Source organism: Myotis lucifugus, unplaced genomic scaffold (genome assembly GCF_000147115.1).
Source record: "Myotis lucifugus unplaced genomic scaffold, Myoluc2.0 scaffold_95, whole genome shotgun sequence".
Classification (NCBI taxonomy): Eukaryota; Metazoa; Chordata; class Mammalia; order Chiroptera; family Vespertilionidae; genus Myotis; species Myotis lucifugus.
Genome location: NW_005871143.1, coordinates 22,829 through 42,394, shown reverse-complemented (window position 1 = coordinate 42,394; position 19,566 = coordinate 22,829). Strand labels below are relative to the sequence as shown.

At 40.5% G+C, this 19,566-nt stretch overlaps 1 protein-coding gene across 1 annotated transcript in view; it reads right to left on the bottom strand.

Moving 5' to 3' along the window:
• Nucleotides 1-4,620: 4,620 nt before the first annotated feature.
• The window catches only part of KIF13A (kinesin family member 13A), a gene marked incomplete at its 5' end in the record, with an annotated part of 37,764 nt that continues 22,818 nt past the window's right edge, over nucleotides 4,621-19,566 (bottom strand). Inside the window, 6 exon segments of the mRNA XM_023756479.1 lie at nucleotides 4,621-6,216; nucleotides 7,774-8,565; nucleotides 14,168-14,272; nucleotides 14,787-14,938; nucleotides 16,864-16,969; nucleotides 18,301-18,348. Coding sequence (XP_023612247.1) covers nucleotides 6,190-6,216; nucleotides 7,774-8,565; nucleotides 14,168-14,272; nucleotides 14,787-14,938; nucleotides 16,864-16,969; nucleotides 18,301-18,348 — 1,230 coding nt within the window.

The following is a 19,566-nucleotide window of genomic DNA, read 5'->3' as shown; positions in this document are numbered from 1 at the left end:
ATTCTGTTTTGGATTTCAAGTTTCATTTTACAAACTTCAAGAGTCTTTCGCCTCTTTCGCTTATTTCCAAACAATTGGATCTACATAACATTTTAATAATAAAACAATACTATCGTTGTCAATCTCTTTAGCAAAAAAAAAAAAAAAATCTTCATTCATAAACTCTTGGCAGTTTTATTTCTAAAGCCAATCATTACTATTGCTTGCCTTAATGAGCAAAGATGTGTTTGAATTTCCTAAGAGTTAATTCCTATTTTGAGCAAAGCCATCCAATATATTTATGTGCTTGTGCCTCCAATGAAGCAAATCTGAAAAGAATCAAATGTGAAAATATAACTGTTAAAGGCACCTCTCACCAACATCAGAGAGGTGTTACCAGACAGGACAGCCCCCTGAGCTAGTGGGAGAGGGCTGTCCTCAACCTCGATCACTGTCTTCTCATGTAAATCAATTTATGTGAGAGACCTTGACTGCGTTGTGAAAGCCAATTTATCAAAGCAATTAAAGCATGCACCTTTATTGAAAAAGCAAAACAAGCAAACCTATACATCTGGCTTATGAAGCACAGACGGGCTCTCAGCTAATCTGAAGAGCAAGTTGGGTGGAGGTCTGAGGTGTTATATACCCCCCCCCGCCCCCCCCCCCCCCCAATCTATAGGTCTCAAAATTCCTCTGCTGAACATTTTGGTACAGATTAATTCTCAAGGTCCCTAATTTTTTACTTTGTTGTGGCCTTCCCAGAAATCATGAGAAGCACCTGGTAACTGTATCTTGCCAAACCTTGAGAATGCTGGCTTCTCTGTTTAGGGAATAAAACTGCCTGTTTTTCCTTTCCCCTTTCCCTTCCCTTTCTGCGTTCTCTCATTAGGGAGAGTTTTTTGTTTGTTTGTTTGAACTATGTGCTCTGTGTCCTTGGTTGCGGAAGATAATGGCTTGTTAGTTACAAACTGGCTGCAAATGGCCCACACTGTCTGGCCTTGTTTTAACTTTCCTGTCTCATTTTCCCTATTCCTTCTGCCCTGGAATCCGGTAACGTAACTATAACAAGAAGCAAACTTAGGTTTCTGATCATTTGCCTCTACCAGGAATATTAGTGGTATTTGATTACCAGCCCCAAACTCACACATTCAGATTACCCTAGTTCACTTTTTAATTAGTATTTCCTTTTTCTTCCATGGAAGTGTGGCTTTCCTTTTCACCCTACCGTTTATAAATAAGAGTTGGAGTCCTGTATTCACTCAAAGGTTCCAGTGAGCTTTGCTTTGGCCCATGGTCTTGACTATATAACTGTTAACTAGTTATGATGGTTTTAAATGTCTACAAACTCTTAGACTTTCCTCTTCTCAAAAGGAAGAGCTAATTCCCTTTCCTTGCGGGGGAGGAGGGAGCTGGACTAGTAACTCATTTCTAACGAATTGAATGTGGTGGAGGTGACCAAGTGTGACTTCTGAGACCAGGTCATAAAAGGCACTGTATTGTGACTTCTGTTGGCTCTCTCTGGACCCCTCACTCAGGGAAAGACAACAGCATGCTGTGAAGACACTCAGCAGTGTGGAGAGGGGTGCACCGCCAGGAAGCTCCAGTGTCAGGAGGGGGAAGCACCCACAGGTGGGTTTCCCCAGTCCTAGTCACTGCAGCCCCAGCTGACCTCTTTTTTTAATGCTTTTATTGATTTTAGAGAAAGGGAGAGGGAGAAACATCAATGGGCTGCCTCCTGCATGCCTCCTACTGTGGATCAAGCCCAGAGCCTGGGCATTGGAATCAAACCCAGAACCTCTGAGTGCACTGAACAATGTTCAACCAGCTGAGCCACACCGGCCAGGGGTCCAGCTGACCTCTTGACTGTGACCTTATGAGCAATTAGAGCCAGAATTACCTAGAAGTACTACTCCTGAATTCTGGATCCATAGAAATTGTGAGATGGTGTTTTAGGCTGTTTTAAGCTGCTGGGTTTAAGGGTAATTTATTTTGCAGCAATAGATTAATAACTAGCTTTCCCACTATAGAAAAAAGGACTAGAAAACAATTTGGGTAAACTGGCATTTCATATCATTAAGACAGCCTTGGGTCCAAGTGGTACTGAGGTAAGATCTTATATCCTTCTTCCTGGTAATTGTTCTTCCTGGCACTTACTGAGGCTAAGTATTTTAACACCGGGGTTTGTAAGCAGCTTGGCCTACATGTGGTTGACCACACACGAGGTAAAGATTATGCTGATTCAAGATGGGTGAGTCACATGAAGGTGTGGCTTTTGGCTCATACGTACTTTTCTAAAAATTTTAGTCAAAGAAAAATACATCTACTCTGCTTGATATTCCCCCAAACTCATGCTAGACGATGAAAAGACAAACAATAATAAAGAAACCTAAGAACATCTTTAAGTGGTTGGGTTCAGGCAGGTATTTAGAAGATGGTCCAAAATAACTGTTGAAAGTTGTTACCAACACCAATGTTTTCCAGTTTTAAAGTCCAAAGTTACAAGTGCTTTAGGTATGTACTGAGACAGGGTCAAGTTGGTTTGTGCTTTAAAACCAAACTGGGCATTTTTTTTCCTTTCTTCCAGTTAATCTTTTCTTCTTCCAGAGTCTCCAATTTCAAAACTTACTTTTTTCTTACAAGACATTCATTGTTCTATTAATGAGCTTGTCACTGTCTCTATGAATAGGGTCCCATAAGGATTTAAGAGTTCCTTTCTCAGGGACACTCTGGTGCTGAGAAAACCTGCAGTAAGCTCCAAGGGGGTGGTTGCTGCCAGCTGGGCTCAGGTTACAGTGACTGAGGCACCGGAGCACCTTCTTGAGCTGCAGTCTTCTAAGAACTCCATGCAATAACAGAGGCACCCAGTGAGCCTCAGAGAAGGGAAAATAACTTGTTTTCCTCAGAATGCACAGAGGTGAGTGTGTGTCCTGGAACACCTGAAAAGTAATGACTAGGTTTTATTTCAACTTAAATTAACTCGTGGCACTCAAATCTGCAATTATCTCTCCCGCACCTTGAGGGGTTAGAAACAAATGACAAGCAGGTTAATTTAGACTCTAGGATTTTGTCTTCATTACTGCCAGCACCAGTTCATGACAAGTTAAAGAGCAGAGCCCGTGTCCCAGGATTCTCATGGAGTCATCTCTGGTCCAGGTCCCCCACCACCTGGGTGTTGTAGCAACTCCCAGATGTCTGGTGGGACGCTGCTGGGCACTGCCTTTCATCTAGGTTAGGAAAAAGTCTGAAAACTAGATATGACTGATTGACTTTTTGTTGTCATTTTTTAATTTAGGAGGTAGGCTTCACATTACAGAGACTTGTGCTAGTGTGACTGTAACAAGTTCAAAGCTGAATACAAAAAGCTCTCTATGTGACTGCCTACGGGAGCATCCTTTTCTGTTTTTAGCTCTTGGTCCAGAAAAGGAGATAGCAAGAACTGATTCAATTATATCTTCTATTAAGACTTTTTAATTATATGAATAGAAAGCTTTACTTTTAAAAATAAAGCTTCATCATGTAATTAGTTGTTTTTTCCAATACAGTTCTAAAGCTTGAATATTGTAATTAAAAAAAAAAGTATTGGCTAGAGCAGGATAATTTAATAGAAGATAGCCTCTTGCCCTTACCTAACCCTAAAGATATTTTTATTAAGCTAGTCTTCATTTTAGGGGGTGCCCTAGAAACACAAGGCTATCTTTTTGTTATGATAAAATGTGTCCAAATAACTATAAATGTGATGACAATGGTAATAATGTACTTTGGAAATTAACTGTTAAACCCATGCTTATACTTAACTATCCAATAAACTATGTCTTAAAACCAGTTTGTTCTCCCACGTCATGACAAATGACAATGCCATTGATCTCACACTAGTAAAGGGAATAATAATTTGTCCATTTTGTCTTGAACTGTGTTTGTATTTGTAATAGTTTACTTAAATATTATATAGCTGCTATTCACACCAACCCCTATTTTGTAAAATCCAAAGAAGTTTTGGGCTTTTTCCCTTCTATTTTTTCTTGGCAGAATATATGACACTTCTGTCCAGAAGTTAGATTTAATTCTTGATACTTCAGAAAGGCTATTGTAAACAACTGAGATTTTCCTGAAAAGATTCTATAATAGCATTTGTAGGTCAGTCTTTCATATTAAGCTACCTTTAACTACTATTTCATGGATGGCAGGCACTGCTACTTGCTCTAAATATTTGTTTAAGCACCATGAGCAGGACTAACACATTCTGTCCTTTCCGCTGCAGATGCCCCACCAGTGTTGGTCAGTCTGGGACTTTGACACTCACCACAGTCCTGCCTGGCCCTCCATGATACGTCACCAGACAGAACACAGATCGGAGGAACTGCTGGAAGTGTGAGAAAAATCCCTCTCCCAGTCACTAACCTCTCCACCTCAGTTTTCCATTCATCAAACACACAGTAACAACAGTACTTACGGCATCTATTGCTGTGAGGATTAAAGGAGATAATAAATATCATATGTTGGGAACAGTGCCTGGTACATAGTAAACCCTCAATGAATGTTGGCTGTGACTATTATTGTTTAAGCTGCAGGGACAAGAGACACTCAAATGTGAACAATCAGATTTGAAACTAATGGCAGAGTATTAAAGACAAACAACTGCTGTTTTAAAACCTGAATTAGACCGTCTGTATTCTAAAACACACACACACACAATCTGTACCAATTAAATACGATCAAGTTGAAAGGGGATATAAATTACAGTTTTTCTTTTTCAAAACAGACAATAGTAAAATACTACAGTCAGCTCACTATACACAAAAATCATGAACAGCAGCTTTTCATTAAAGTCTCCAATATCTTACTCACTTACTGATGCTAAGAACTTAAAGAACGAAGGTGCAGAGGGCTGTGCACCGTCCCTCGCTCTCACACACACCGACTGCTGTCCTCCAGGCCAGCTGCACAGGCATCTTCAGAACAGGCACATAAAGCACCTTTGTAACACCTTCTGCACACACGCTCCTCTCCATGTCTCCATTAGCAGGAGCATTTTCCAAATGGAGACAGGGACAGCAGTCATCTGTATTCAATCGTCTCCTGCAAACACGGTGAAGTGGATACCTGTGAACTTTACAGCTCATTCCAACTCTTCAGCATTTTCCAGAATTAAGTACAATAGCAACAGTAAAAACCATACCACAATGAAACCTACCAATCCAAACAAAACCACGAAGAGACAAAAATCCACACCCCCTCCCCCACCCCAATCCAATTCTTGGTATGCCCTTGTGTTTCTACAGTAATACTGCTTTCCGCACTCTGCCTGCCTTGCTGGGCTGGACCAAGGTATGAGAAATGCTGGAGGCAGAGCCCCAGTCACCGGCAACGGTTATAATACAATGTCAGGTCAGCAGGTGGCAGGCCAGGTGGAAGACCAAAGAACACAGCTGTGGGAGTTTTCAGTGTGCTTATGAAACAGGACAGAACGGCAGCACGTGGCCTGGTAGCCAAGGGGAGTATGGCACCAAACTTGCAGTCAAACATATATGTACACAGGAAACAAGAGTGGACAGCAAAATCGGTCAGTCATATAGAAGTTCTTTGGTTATAAAGAACGGCATTCTGTAACCTTTTCTGCAGAGGGATTTGCAACCTCATTCTTAGGCAATGAAATGTCTCTCATCTGCTCGTGTATACGAGGTCGCCCAAGGTGCTTTGTAACAAAGTCCAGTACCTTATGATTTCTACAAACCATTTTATCTGCATTTTAGTGTGCAGTTCTGTCTGTCCCAGAACAGACATACTATAGATACATTTCATATACATATTATATATTATTTATAAAAAACCCACATTAGAGTATTGACTCCAGATTCTACAGTAAGAACTGATTAAAATTGTACAAGAATAAGTCTGTTTGACTCTGTGGAGGTTTCTACACAGTGCGGTGTGTAGTAAGTGCAAACAAAAATACTGCCACTTATGGAATCCAGGATTTTCGGTTTTCTGGCCTTTTGGAAGAAGCAGAAGCTGTCGATTCACCCAGGTGGCAAAGCTCTGCTGCTGCTCCTCGCTCAGGAGGGGAGAGGTGGTGGCCCAGGTAGTGCATGGCTTCTCCATGCTGGTGTGAGGTCCTGCTGGGTGCAGCATGTTTTAAAGATGAGGCTGGTGTTTTTGAGGAAGACCCCGGACGAAGGTGCTGGGGCCTGCGGAGGAAGTGCTTGCTGTCTTTCACCGCGTAGTCGAGGTCCTGCTCCCCTGGAATTCAGAGGCTAGTGAGTTCAAGCTCCAGTTCCCACCTGCCCTCTCCACACACAGGGACCACCCTCAGCCAGACGCACCCACCCTACACAAGGGGCTCTTCCTAAAGGGGCCCACAGGATTTGGTTTAAGATGGAATCCAGTTCTAAAATTTACAGTATACAAGGGAGAAACCTGGCCCCCAGGGGAGCTTCCAGAAAAGGTAATGGAAAGCAAGACCCAAAGTTAAAGTAAAAAATTGTTATTTCTGGGCCCACATACTAAGTCATATCCAGGTGAGAACAAAAATCAAACTTTAATACTTAAAAAGTTCTCAAACTGTTACAATGTCAAAGCAACTTACGAAAACTAAAATAACAAAAATAGTAGAGCAATGAAGAAAAAGAAAAGCCACTATAATCCCACATCACTTTAATACAATAAATATTTTCCTAAATTCCACCTTTAATCCAAGTATCTGGCAGGGACACAGCTCAGGAGACTTTCAAAAGCAAAAAACGAGGCATGCTTCCTGTTTGCTGGGCAATGAAATGAGGGGGTTGTTGTCTCTCTTCCCTCTTCTATGGGCTGTGTCTCCCAGTGCAGCCCTCAGACACCCTGCTAATATTACTTCAGTGGAGGGGTTTGTGAAAACTTATCCTCCAGGATCCATCCCAACGGAAGGAAAATCTTAGGTGTGGAGGGCAGTGGCTCCTGGGAATCTGAATTTTTAAGAGGCACCCTCTCACAACACCCCCAAGGGATTCACTGCACATTTAGGTCCAGAAGCACTGTTCCTGGGAAGAATTATCCTGGGCTTCTTGTCCAAGCCCTTCTTGGAAGAGGGACTGGAAAGCTGACATAGGCCAGCAATGCAGATTCTGCTTGAAGGTCAGTGTAGAGGAAGTTGAAGACTTTTGAGGCAACAAGTGTTTGGTTTGTAAGAACAGTTATGAGTAACTTTATTATTCTTCTTAAGTTGGGGAGAGAAGTTCCAAACTTCAGTTGCTCAAGCAGTTCACCTGTACTTCCCCAAAGCACCTTTTACCCAATAGACACCTAATGACCACATTTTAGCAATTCTACGATGCATGTTATTTCCCCCAACATTTAACATCTCTGAAACTGGATTGTGTTTTACAACTTCTGATATGATGTAGCTTAATTGGAAGCATTTTTTCTTAATGATACATAAAATAATGGTGTATCTAATAAGTCAAGAAATCACTAATTTGATGAACTATGGCAGACACTACCAGAATTAAACATCTCAGGGAATGAATGAGGCTGACTGATCCTTATCCACATGAATGCTTCCTTCAATGAAACCCACATGGCAGTTGAAAAAGCCACTGCTCCTATGTATTTCCTAGTTCTACTCTGAAATTATGCAAGCAAACTTCTCCCCACACACAGACCCTGGGCAACATGTGGGCTTGCTCCCCAGGGGGGCCCATCTTCCCTGTCAGAAATGTCAAAAAGAATCTCTCCTACTAAGTCACCCAGGTGAAGGGCCTCTGGGGGTTGGTGCACTGAGAGCACAGAACCCAAAGGAATGCCTCTAGAATTTATTACCTGGTCATTGTCTGCCAAGGAATGCGGCTGGCCAGGGTCCTGGGGCTCATCTGAGACGCTCTCACTGTCCATTTTATTTGGTAGGTTCTTCCTACTTGAAATCTCTCCAGCAGCAGAGTCTGTCAGAGCCTCGAAATCATTCCCGTCTGACGCTCCCATGAACTCTGTGAAAGAGTGGTCCTCGAGGACGTTTGTGGTGTGCTCCACGGTCACCTCCCGGGGACAGAACTCCCGGGAGGCGTGGCCGTTCTTGCTGGAGCAGGCATCTTGTTCTGAACATGAGCCAGTCCTACAGGACATTTTGGAGTTTTTCTCAGGGATGCTTTGGGATGATGGGCTCCCTTTGGCTAAGGCACTGTTTTCCTTGAGTGGCACCATAATGATCTTATCCTTTACCAAACCTCTTTCTAGCTCTGTCAACTCTTTGTTTGAGGGCGGTCTGAGATCGTGCCCAAGCGCTAGTCCAGAATGCTCACTGGAGTCTGTGTCTTTCGTCGGAAGGGCTAGCTGATCTGAGCTGTCACTGGAGGGGACCACCATGTCGGACAGAGTGGCATTGGAGGCACTGTGGGAAAAGTAGCCACTGGTAATACTGCTGGTGGTAGGGCTACGGGATACTTCTTTCTCCAAGACCCTTGAGTTCGTCAAATCTACTTTAGAAGAAAGCCACTCTTTGTTCTCCAAGCTGGCATTGTAAACACTGAAGTCAGCAAACTCCACCGGTACATAAGGCTGTGAGCCTGCCAGCTTCCTGTTAAGAGCTTCCAGGTCACTGTCCTCCTCCTCAGAGTCCTATAGAAGTGAAGCAGAAGTCAGCCATTAGCTCCTTAGAGCAACTGCACTATTCAGATAGGTTTTAAATACTTTACTACTACAGGCATTCATGCTTAGGGTTTATTTTTTTCCTTTTCTTTCGAGCTTGGTAAATCTTGTCAACAGTATGGACACAGGTACCTTGTTCTCAGAAATGTGTGAACACAAACCCATTATCTCCTAATGTGAAGATTTATTTCTTCTATGCTCATGCCATGCTAATTAGAAACTTTTGCTCCCCTGGTTTAAGAAAAGGTTGGAACAAAGTGCAGCGGCCTTGAATTAGTTACTTGCGATTGGTCTTCAGCTGGGATGTTGTTCCTTCTCTAATTAAAGGAGAGAGGAAGAGGGACAGCGAGGGAGGAGCTGCCGCTCTACTGGTTCTTACAATCCTCGCCTTGGGAAGACAGTGCAGATAAACCGTAAGGTAATTTGTGAAAGGTTTCTGAGCTATTTTATGGTAGAGAGGGCAGTAAAATAAGGCCCTGACAGCAAAAGGGCTAAGATCACAATCTCCACGCATTCTCAGCACTATACTAAATATTGGAAGGCTGTAGGTACTAGCATTACCTTTCCAGGGGTTTGGGGAAGCATGGATAGAGGATTTGGTTAGAAAGTAAGGAAGATAAGATTTAAATGAAAATCTTCTTTGTCAAATAGCTTTAGAAGTCTGTTTAAAAAGACTGGTAAATATGCAAAAGTGGGTGTTATCAACTCCCCAATCTCTCTCCCCAATGAATGATTGTTTTATATTTTGTGGAAAACAATGTAAAACATATGAGTATATTACATTCAAATAAAAATAAATGACATTACTATCTAGTCCTTTCTAATTAACCTTATAAACATTTGGTGACATTGCAAATATTCCTTTCCTCTTTTAAAATATGACTTTCATTCAACATTCATCTAGCACCCTCTATGTGCCAGCCATTGTCCCAAGAACTGGGAATACCAATGTTGAGCAACGATCTTGGACACTGCCTGGTGGACGGAAATCTTCTGGAACCAAACATCAACCTTACTGATCAGAGTGACACTTGGAGGGGATGAGGGAGGTGGAAAGGGGCAGAGAGAGAGAAGTTGGGGAGGAGGAGGAAGACCACACCCCACTGATATAGCAGATGGTAGTTCACAAATCAACATAAATTTCATCCACTGAATTTTATTGTAATATTTTCTTTTACATCTCATTAGATGCTAAATACCTCAAACTAGTGTAATACTCTCCAGCACATTTTAGTTTTAAAAATAACTTGAATATAAATTACTTAAAAGCATCGGTAATCTTAATTCCTTGGCTATTAATTAAAGGTGAATATCAAATATCAGTGATAAAGTTCCAGAAATCAGCAAAACATTTTTTGGCAACACTAATCTCTTGCCATCTTATCTTTAGCTGAATTCTAAATTAAGTGGCACTGCTAACCAACGTGTGGAGTAGAGTGTTCTTTCTCCAGGGTTGGGGGAGTGTTTGTAAAGGAACAAAGATTGGGAATAATTGTCTGGATCAGTGGCCTTTGTCGGTATTTTCTAGATTCTTCACTTGACTTGTTTAGATTCAAAACTGAATTGCAAGTGTCTGTATCTCTTAAATTTCCTTTTAACTTAAGCAAAGAAACATAACTCCCCAAGCCCAAGTATCTTTACTAAAGAGTTAGTTGTTGCGAGATAAATAAAATTTGGGGCCCTTTTTATGCCTGAAGTTATTTCTTCTGAAGACTGAGGAAAGGCCTGTCATCCTAAAATAAAACAAATGAAATATTCAATCACAAATCTAACATGTAGAAACAGGTGTACACTTGTCAAACTCACAAAGATAAAAAAATTAGTTGTAAAGGATCAGAATGACCTTTAGTAAAACTTTAGAGTCTACAAAAACCCCCAGATGTTAAGTTCAAATAGAGATGAGTACATAGTTCTGCACTTGGGGTGGGGCTGGGGTGGGGAGAAGGGCTAAAGCGGCAGGGACAACTAATTACAGAAAAAGAAAACCGAGTATGGAGGAAATATTTAACACATAAAAGGAGACTGAAAGTTTATCAAGTTATTGTCTTCGAAAAGAAAAGAGAGGACTTAATTGTCTTAAACTGTATGTTAAGGGAATTTGGTTACGTAGACTTTTTATTCCAGAAATATTATTTATCATTGCAGCTTAAAGAAGACTAAACTAAGCACCTTTCTACTATGTCTTAAAGGCAAAAAGAATGAAAACTATACTTAAAAGTGGATCATGGAATTAAGTTCTCAAGCTTCTCTATAGCTACAGTCTTCATGATTTGATTTTTGCAATTTATTTTATGCAACTGAAATTTACGTATAGAAAAAACATCTTGATTCTAAGAAGGAATCAAAACCCACATAAAGCAGTGACTCTGCAAGGAGTTTCACTTGTTAAACCCTTTATAATTGGCTCTGTGTTGTTCATCAGGGAGACGGTCTGGGTCTTCAGAAAGATTGTACCAGCCAAGGACCCCCAGTACGTCTGTCCGTGGTGCTAAGGGATGGGCAGACCTGTTAGAACAGTGGTTCTCAACCTTGGCTGCACATTAGAATCACCTTTGTTATGGGGTGAGGCCATAACATTAGTAACAAAGAAACAGAATTTCCGGAGGATGAGGCCCAGAAATCAGGATTTAAAAAAGATTCCCAGGTGATTCTAATGTGCAGCCAAGGTTGAAAACCACTGTTTTAGAAAGTACAGCAGAGGAGCGACTGAAACTGCACCATCTCTGGGGTCACGGGGCCAGCCCAGTTCTGCTGAGGAACAGAGCCTTTGTTCCTACATCTCATTAACTGTGAGACCTTGGGCCAGTCACTCAACAAGTCTTTTGTTTCTTCTTATGAAAAATGGGAGAAATAAGCCACGTGCTGCGTATACAAGACCTAAGAGAGGGAGAAATGACTTCCTTGCTGCTCTTCTCTCTGCTTCATGACTTAGACTCCGAATGCATATCGTTGCCTTTATCTTATTCATACATGACACAAAGTACTTGTCTTAAATGATAACAAAATACTGCTTTAAAGGACCAAGCATAGCTATATTCACTATATTTTTTGTGAAATTACAGGTTACTTTGGGAATTAGATGGGCTAAAAAATAAAAGGAACAATGTCTCAATATTGCTTCTCAAAAATGATTTCCAACTCCCTTGATGAGACTGAACCATTGATTCAGTCTCTCATTTTTCAAGAGTGGAAAAAGAAAGTGGATTAGGAACAAAGGAAGAAAGCAGTATATATCCACTTATAAGGGGAGAAATAAACTCTTCCTAAAAAGAAACTAGAATCTCCGGTCAAGCAAGTGATATCCTTAAAGTCCACCAAAACATCCTGGAAAAGCTGCTGTCTGAAATAAAATAAATAGTTCAACAGCTTCAGAGGAGAGCAGAGGCCCATCTCTCAAGTAAGATGGTACCATCGAGTCCTGCTCAGGGGACCGGAGGCTCGCTGCTGCTTGAGACTTCCTGGGTCAAGAGAAGCTGGTCCCAGTCTACCCCTGCTAGCCAGAGGTCCTGAGGTAGGTTTTGTTTTAAAACATTGAAGTATAGAAAATAACTATTAGGCAAACTCTGAATACAGTGGAACTATCTGCTGGGCAGCCCAGAAGGGTCACTCACTTGTCTTTTAATGTGTTCTACCCAAGTGTGCCTGTTGTAAAAATGAGTTTCAATGTAGTGCCTGTGCGCCATGTGGGTAAGGGCCATGTCAACAAACAGATCCAATCAGCCATAGAGCCAAGAAATCTGAGGGTAACACAGCCACCTGGCCTTTCTAGCCCGAGCTGCAGCCCTTATTAATTAAGCAGGGGGTGGGCAACCAAGTGACCGAGCAGCTCATTAAGATTCAGAGGAGCAGCTGCTGTTGTGCATTCTCCTCTCCCGCAGGAACTGGATGGAGACTTGGGGCTAGAGCAGTGGTTCTCAACCTTGGCTGCACATCAGAATCACCTGGGAATCTTTTTAAAATCCTGATTTCTGGGCCTCATCCTCTGGAAATTCTGTTTCTTTGTTACTAATTTTGTGGCCCCACCCCATAACAAAGAAACAGAATTTCCGGAGGATGAGGCCCAAAAATCAGGATTTTAAAAAGATTCCCAGGTGATTCTAATGTGTAGCCAAGGTTGAGAACCACTGGGCTAGAGGGACAGGGAGAACACAGCGGCAAAGGCAGCAGAGAAGGACGGAGAGGAGAGGGGGAAATGGTGCCTCTTCTCCTTCCCTCAGTGTACAGGAGGAATGAGAAGGTCATTTCCTAAGATCGCCTAGCACTCCAAGCATGCAGCAGAGCGGCCAACTGCATATCCGAACTAGTTAGTTTCACACGGTGTGCATTAGCAGCATATTCCAGGACTGTGAAAGGGCCTCACATAATGAGCCTCTGGAATGGATCTCCCGTGGTGCAGCGGGGAAGGGAAACTGCCCACAGAGCAGCCCGCACACAAACGTCAACGCCAAGCAGCCCCTCTTGCTCAAGCTGCTTTCCTTTCTCAAAGTCTAGGAAAAGCCGCTCGAGAGTGAAAGTCTAGATCAGTGATGGCGAACCTATGACATGCGTGTCAGAGGTGACATGCGAACTCATTTTTTTGGTTGATTTTTCTTTGTTAAATGGAATTTAAATATATAAAATAAATATCAAAAATATAAGTCTTTGTTTTACTATGGTTGCAAATATAAAAAAATTTCTATATGTGACACGGCACCAGAGTTAAGTTAGGGTTTTTCAAAATGCTGACACGCCGAGCTCAAAAGGTTCGCCATCACTGGTCTAGATGCAAAATTAGAGAATTCTTTCCAGGTCTGTCAACCCAGTTGTTTTTTGTTTGTTTTTTTAAATAGAAGTTTCATTTATAATCCAAAGTACCTGGTGTGCAGTGTTTTAAAAACAATTTCTCAAATTTGTAAGTTGAAAACCAAGTGCTGGGGAATGAGGATTTACAGGTAGAGTTCCAACCTACTTGTGGTAAAATATAGATAAGCCACCGGGACGAGACTGACACCAAGGGATGTGGAATATGTTTGGAGAGCAAATATAAAAGGCTATCTGGGATGTAGAGACGACGATCATGAGTGGGGATGATGGACTGGAGTGTGGCTACAAACTACAGAACAATCTTGGCAATAGCATCGAGCAACATGAAGAAAGCTTGCAAACATACCCACAGCTAGATGCATGATTACTTACTCCAAGTAAGTGCAATTCCTCTAGGTAGATTAACTTCAGAATCTGGCCAATATGTACAGGCACATCAGAAAGATTCAATATTAGTTAAAGTGATCTCTTTGTTACACTTTTTATAAAGTCTAGAATCATGAAAAGTGCCTTTTCCCCTTTTTTCTAAGCAAATTTATACTAAGTAAAAAAAATAAATTCAATTAAGTAGAATAAACACTTAGGAAAAAAGCACACGTCACAGTCATGTTCATGCAAAATTTCATTACCGATGGTCACATTTAAAAACAACAGCAACAAAACAAAGACCCAATACATATCTTAATTTTTTTTCCAAGTATTTGGATGATTGTGAAAGGGCCTTAAACCCACCACCAGGCAATATGACAGAAACGGTTCCAGAACTTACAATCTTCTTCTCACGTTTGCTATTGTGTTCTACTGGCATGCTGCTGCCATTGCTTCCTGAGGGGACAGTGCAGCCAGGGTTATGTGCCTGAGATGGAGACATGCTCTGCAAAGGTTAAGACACACAGATGCATCACACACAGAAGATGATAACAGCCAAATTACATATTAAATACGTGCAAGTTAGAAAAGCGATGCAAACACCGTTATTACATGTGAGTAGTGCAGCAAACAATTTCAGAGGCTCGAGTTAAATTACTAATGAAATCTGACAAGACTACACAGATTCTATGGCAAATAGCATAACTGGTTTTATCAAATTAAAATAAAGAAAGTCTTTAATATTTTCAAAAACACCCCAGGAACATCTCTTTCTCACTTGAAAGATAAAAAAGACTTTGAAAATCCATAGACACAAAGAAAACAACAGCAATTACAACAAATTAAAAAATGACCTGGTGTGCTTGAGAAAGAGATATTCCAGAATAGGATCCATGAAATGATCATACAGGTATGTCTACATGCAGCATCCAACTTGTTAATGCAAACTGTTACTTCTCCACAGGCAACATGATTGATTCTTTCCTATTGTACATGGTACAGACAAGTCAAGCATTTACCTCCTGGCTTAGAAGAGGTCTTGCTTCAAGAGCTATCCTTTTCTTATGCTCCTCTTTTACAGGCATTAGGGGCTTGAAAAACTTTGGTGGCTGAGGAGAGAATGCTTTAAAAGGGCTGACTGTTAAGGCATGAGGATTCTCTGATGTACAACCTGGGGAAGACAAAATCATAGGTTTATAGGCACAGAGCGCTTTAACCAATACATAGGAAGCAAGGTATAACCTAACCACAGGAGTATCTGGTATAACGAAGACATTAATATGCTAATAATTGGCTAAGCATTAACAAAGAGGTAGAAAAGAATGGAGATACAACTACAAAATCAAAAGAGTCATCATAGAAATGAGAAACCAAATTTTCTACCCTTTTCGAGATCCAGCTTAAGCGCCACTTACCATACCAATTTAGACCCATGCTTATTTTGTTTCTCTGAATTCTCAGAGTTCTGAGAATGCACATGCATTTTAGCACTTTATCATTTAATATCTAATTTTCTAGGTATCTCATTTCCAAAGTTAGATTTTAAGATCTATAAATGATACCTTCTTGTATCTTTCATTGCATATAGCAAATAGAGGCTCAATAAGTAATGAGTGAACACTGTATACATTTTCTTGCAAGCCCCCTTTTGCCTCAAGCCTTCTCCATATGACTAAGGAAGGACAATTTTCTTTCTGGCTTTTACTCATTTCTTTCATTTTTGGGTCTCTTTTCCTCCTATATTTTCTCCCCAGCTCACTGGTACAATGGCACTTAAGTAAAATACAAGGTGTAAGATAATAGAACTGATTTGCACATCCACAGAATGCTGTTCACATCAGGGCATTGAAAGATGATAATACTTAGGTAATAATGTTGTCACTGATTAAATTACTTTCTGGTATCATTTTAAAAATTGGTTTAGGAATCAGAGACATGTTCTCCTAAATAATCCTTTAATTTGAGTACAAAAACATGACAGAAGTGGATATTCTTTTGGGGAAGAATGAAGTCTAATCATAATGTAATAAGATTTGTGTATATATCTCAAAACTGACTTCCAACCCAGGAAATGATGTATGAAAAATGATTTGAAAATTCTAAAGTGGTACACGAAAGGCCTATTATTTGAATGATACACTGCATACAAAGCAAAAAGAAATAAAATAAGTGAACATATGTTCCATGCAAGAAAATAGTTTCAGATTATCTAGCAAACTAGAATTTCAGCTTCCTATCTTATTATTTGCCATCTATAAAATAATTTTACTCCCTGCTTTTCCTAAGGAATTATAAAGAAACTAGTGGCCCAGTGCACAAATTCATGCACATTGAAAGGAAATTCATTAGAAGAAATATTTTAATATCACTATTCACCCTTTCTCTATAATAGAAGTGTCAACCAAATTCACGATCAATGACAGATCAAAACACATGCATGTGATTGGTGCCAGCGAGAGCTTCATAGTAGTTTGTATCGCTCATGCATGAGTCAATTTAGCCTTTTATAGATATAGAATAAACTTGCTTAATTAGACCTGCTTTCTGATTTAGCTAAACTTTTTCCAGCCCAGTGAAGCACCCCAACTTCTCTTTCAGGTAATTGTGAGCAACACAGCAGTAAATATCAACATGAAGCAGATTATTATTGTAGATTACGCAGGGAGAACAAAGGGTAAAATATTTAACTGCAGCAGTTTGACTATATTCTGCGCAGTGAGAAAACCTGAAGTCATTTTCAAGGTCCACCATTTCTTACTTCTTTTCAGTCGGGTCAAGTTTCTAAGTATCCATTTTCTGGCTAATGAAAAGAAAATAGGATCCCACCGAGTCTCTTATCTACCTACTCCAGGACTTCTGTGAGGATCAAATGAGATGAGGCCTGGGAAAATGCTTCATAGACATTTGGTTAAAGTGTAAAATGGTTCCACCTGGCTCTGAAGCAAGTCGTGTTTCTGGGCTGAAGAAACTGCAAAGCGGCTAGTTGGTAGGGAGAGGAAGCCGGGTGTTGCTATGTGACATCATTACCTGGATGGACACTTAGCATATTAGCCTCTTATATATATAGGTAATGTAGAAAAACAATCTCACCACTACCTTCTTTACTCCTTCGAGGTGAATCCCTGGGTAAAGTCCCATAACACGCTACATCTTGATAACTGGAGCTGTAGTCAGACATGTCTAACTGGTTCTCTGGCCAACCCTACAAGGTAAAATGTGGGTTAAGCTGTAATGAAATCCCTCTGAAGTGAAAAATGAAGCCTGATTTGAGGTTTTTTTTCCTATTTTTTTAATGGGATGGCAGTATGTACTTTTCTCTACTTTTTATTATAAAATATTTTAAACACATATTAAAGTCCTAAATATGACCAGTACTGTCATACAAGTACAAAATATACTTAGAGTAAATAAATGTTAATATTTTATTGCATTTGTTCAAAATTTAATAAAATCATTACAAATAGAGTGACTTACAGGTGCCATTCATTTTCCTCACTCCCCCAAAGCAGTCACTTTTATGAATTTGGTATGTATCTAAGGAGGCTGAATCATTTAAAGACCAAACTGAAACACTTTTTAGAGAGAAACGGTTCCATTAATAATTTTTCCTGGGTAGCAGGCACTAGCTGGGATGGCCCCAGGCAAACTAGGTGATATGGTTACTCTACGTATACCTGAGATTTAAGAGTATCAAACTGGCATAAGATACTGGTATCTTAAGGGAGAAAATTCCTCTTGTATATCGTACAAGTTTATTTAATTTACTTCAACTTCTCAGGAGTTGATTGCCTCTAAGAACTAAATTTTAAACTTCTTGAGGACATAATCTGTGTTTACACTCTGAATCATTCATTGTCCCTAGCTTAGTAATTTACATACAATATATAATTAAGAAATGTTTGCTGAATAAGATGATGTTGCAAATGCCCTTGATTTTAAATCCCTAATTTTACACACTTGAAATAATTGTGATTTTGTTATGGTGGATGTAACACCTTAAATCGGTTAAAGTTAGTCTCATAAACACAGATATTCAATTATGTGTGGTATTATCCTGGTATGGAAAGCAGTGTTATATAATAAGTAACAATGTAACAGAGTGCACAGCAGCAGTTTCTTTTTTTTTTTTTTTTAAAGATTAACATTTTTAAAAATATATTTTATTGATTTTTTACAGAGAGGAAGGGCCTAGAGGGATAGAGAGTTAGAAACATCGATGAGAGAGAAACATCGATCAGCTGCCTCCTGCACACTCCCCGCTGGGGATGCGCCTGCAACCAAGGTACATGCCCTTGACCGGAATCGAACCTGGGACCCTTGAGTCCGCAGGCTGACGCTCTATCTGCTGAGCCAAACCGGTTAGGGCACAGCAGCAGTTTCATATCAAGTCTTTGAACTTGAAAATGGACATATGGAGACAATGATCTGCATAAGATTAAGATGGGAAGTCCAGAAGTTTTAAAAACACCAAGATATCCTACCTTTCCCAATTTAGAGAATGCTAATAAACTAGCCATGCCCACAGATACACACCTTATCATCTTCATCAAAGCCAGAAAGGTCTGGTCGACTGGAAGAGACCTATAAAAGATGAATGGTTTTACCAATGTGGCTTATATATTTTACATAAATTTTATATATACATGTATAAAGAAATATGTTGTTACATATACAAGTGAAGCCTGTATGATCACCTCCTCTCTTCTTCTAAATTTGGGGTTTATTATTCCCATACAGGTTTTACATAATATTATACATATGCCTATAAATAATATATAGCATTATTTTGCACATTTTTATAATTCATATAAGTAGTATTTTACTATATATGGTCTTCCTCAATAGTCTAATAATTTATTTTGTTGTATTCTAGATGGACATCCAGGCTGCTTCTAATTGTTTTTATTATAAACTATGATGAAATAAAACTTGTTGCTGCTGCCCCTAAGCACCACTCTTTCTACACACTACCAGTACTAGCATGTGTATTATTTCAGCATCCTTTAGTCCTAAATGCACCCCACGTATCTGAGAATCTCTGAGCATATATTGAGGCATGAAGTCTCTGCCTGTTGATAAGGTACATGCACCTTCAGCTCTGCTCTTACATAGGGATTTTAGGATCAGCTTATCAAATCCTAAAATAAATTATGTTGGGAATTATAGATCTGTTTAAGAAGATGTGCCGATTTTTTTGATACTGTGTATTCACATCAATGAACATAGTCTCCTCATGAGTTGAGGCCTTCTTTATGGTGATAACTGGATTCAGATTTCCTATTTCTTTTTGATTCTGTTGTTTTTTTTTGTAGGAAATTTCCACTTTGTTTAAACTTTTACATTTACTGACATATTATTATTCACTAAAGGTGTAGTGCACCAAATTCATGCACGGAGGGGGGGCGGTCCCCTCAGCCCAGCCTGTACCCTCTCCAATCCAGGACCCCTTGGGGGATGTCCGACTGCCGGTTTAGGCCTGATCCCGGGGATTGGGCTTAAACCGGCAGTTGGACATCCCTCTCACAATCCTGGACCGCTGGCTCCTAATTGCTCACCTGCCTGCCGGCCTGGTTGCCCCTCACTGCCCCTGCTGCTGGCCAGGTCACCCCCAACTGCCCTCCCTGCTGGACTGGTCACCCTTTACTGCTCCCCCTGCCGGCCTGGTGCCCCTCAACTGCCCCCCTCTGCTGGGCCTGGTGCCCCCTAACTGCCCTCCCTCCCTGCTGGCCTGATCATCCCAACTGCATCTCACATTCACGGCAGCTGGCTGCACTTCATGGTCTCCTGCGGCCTGGTTAT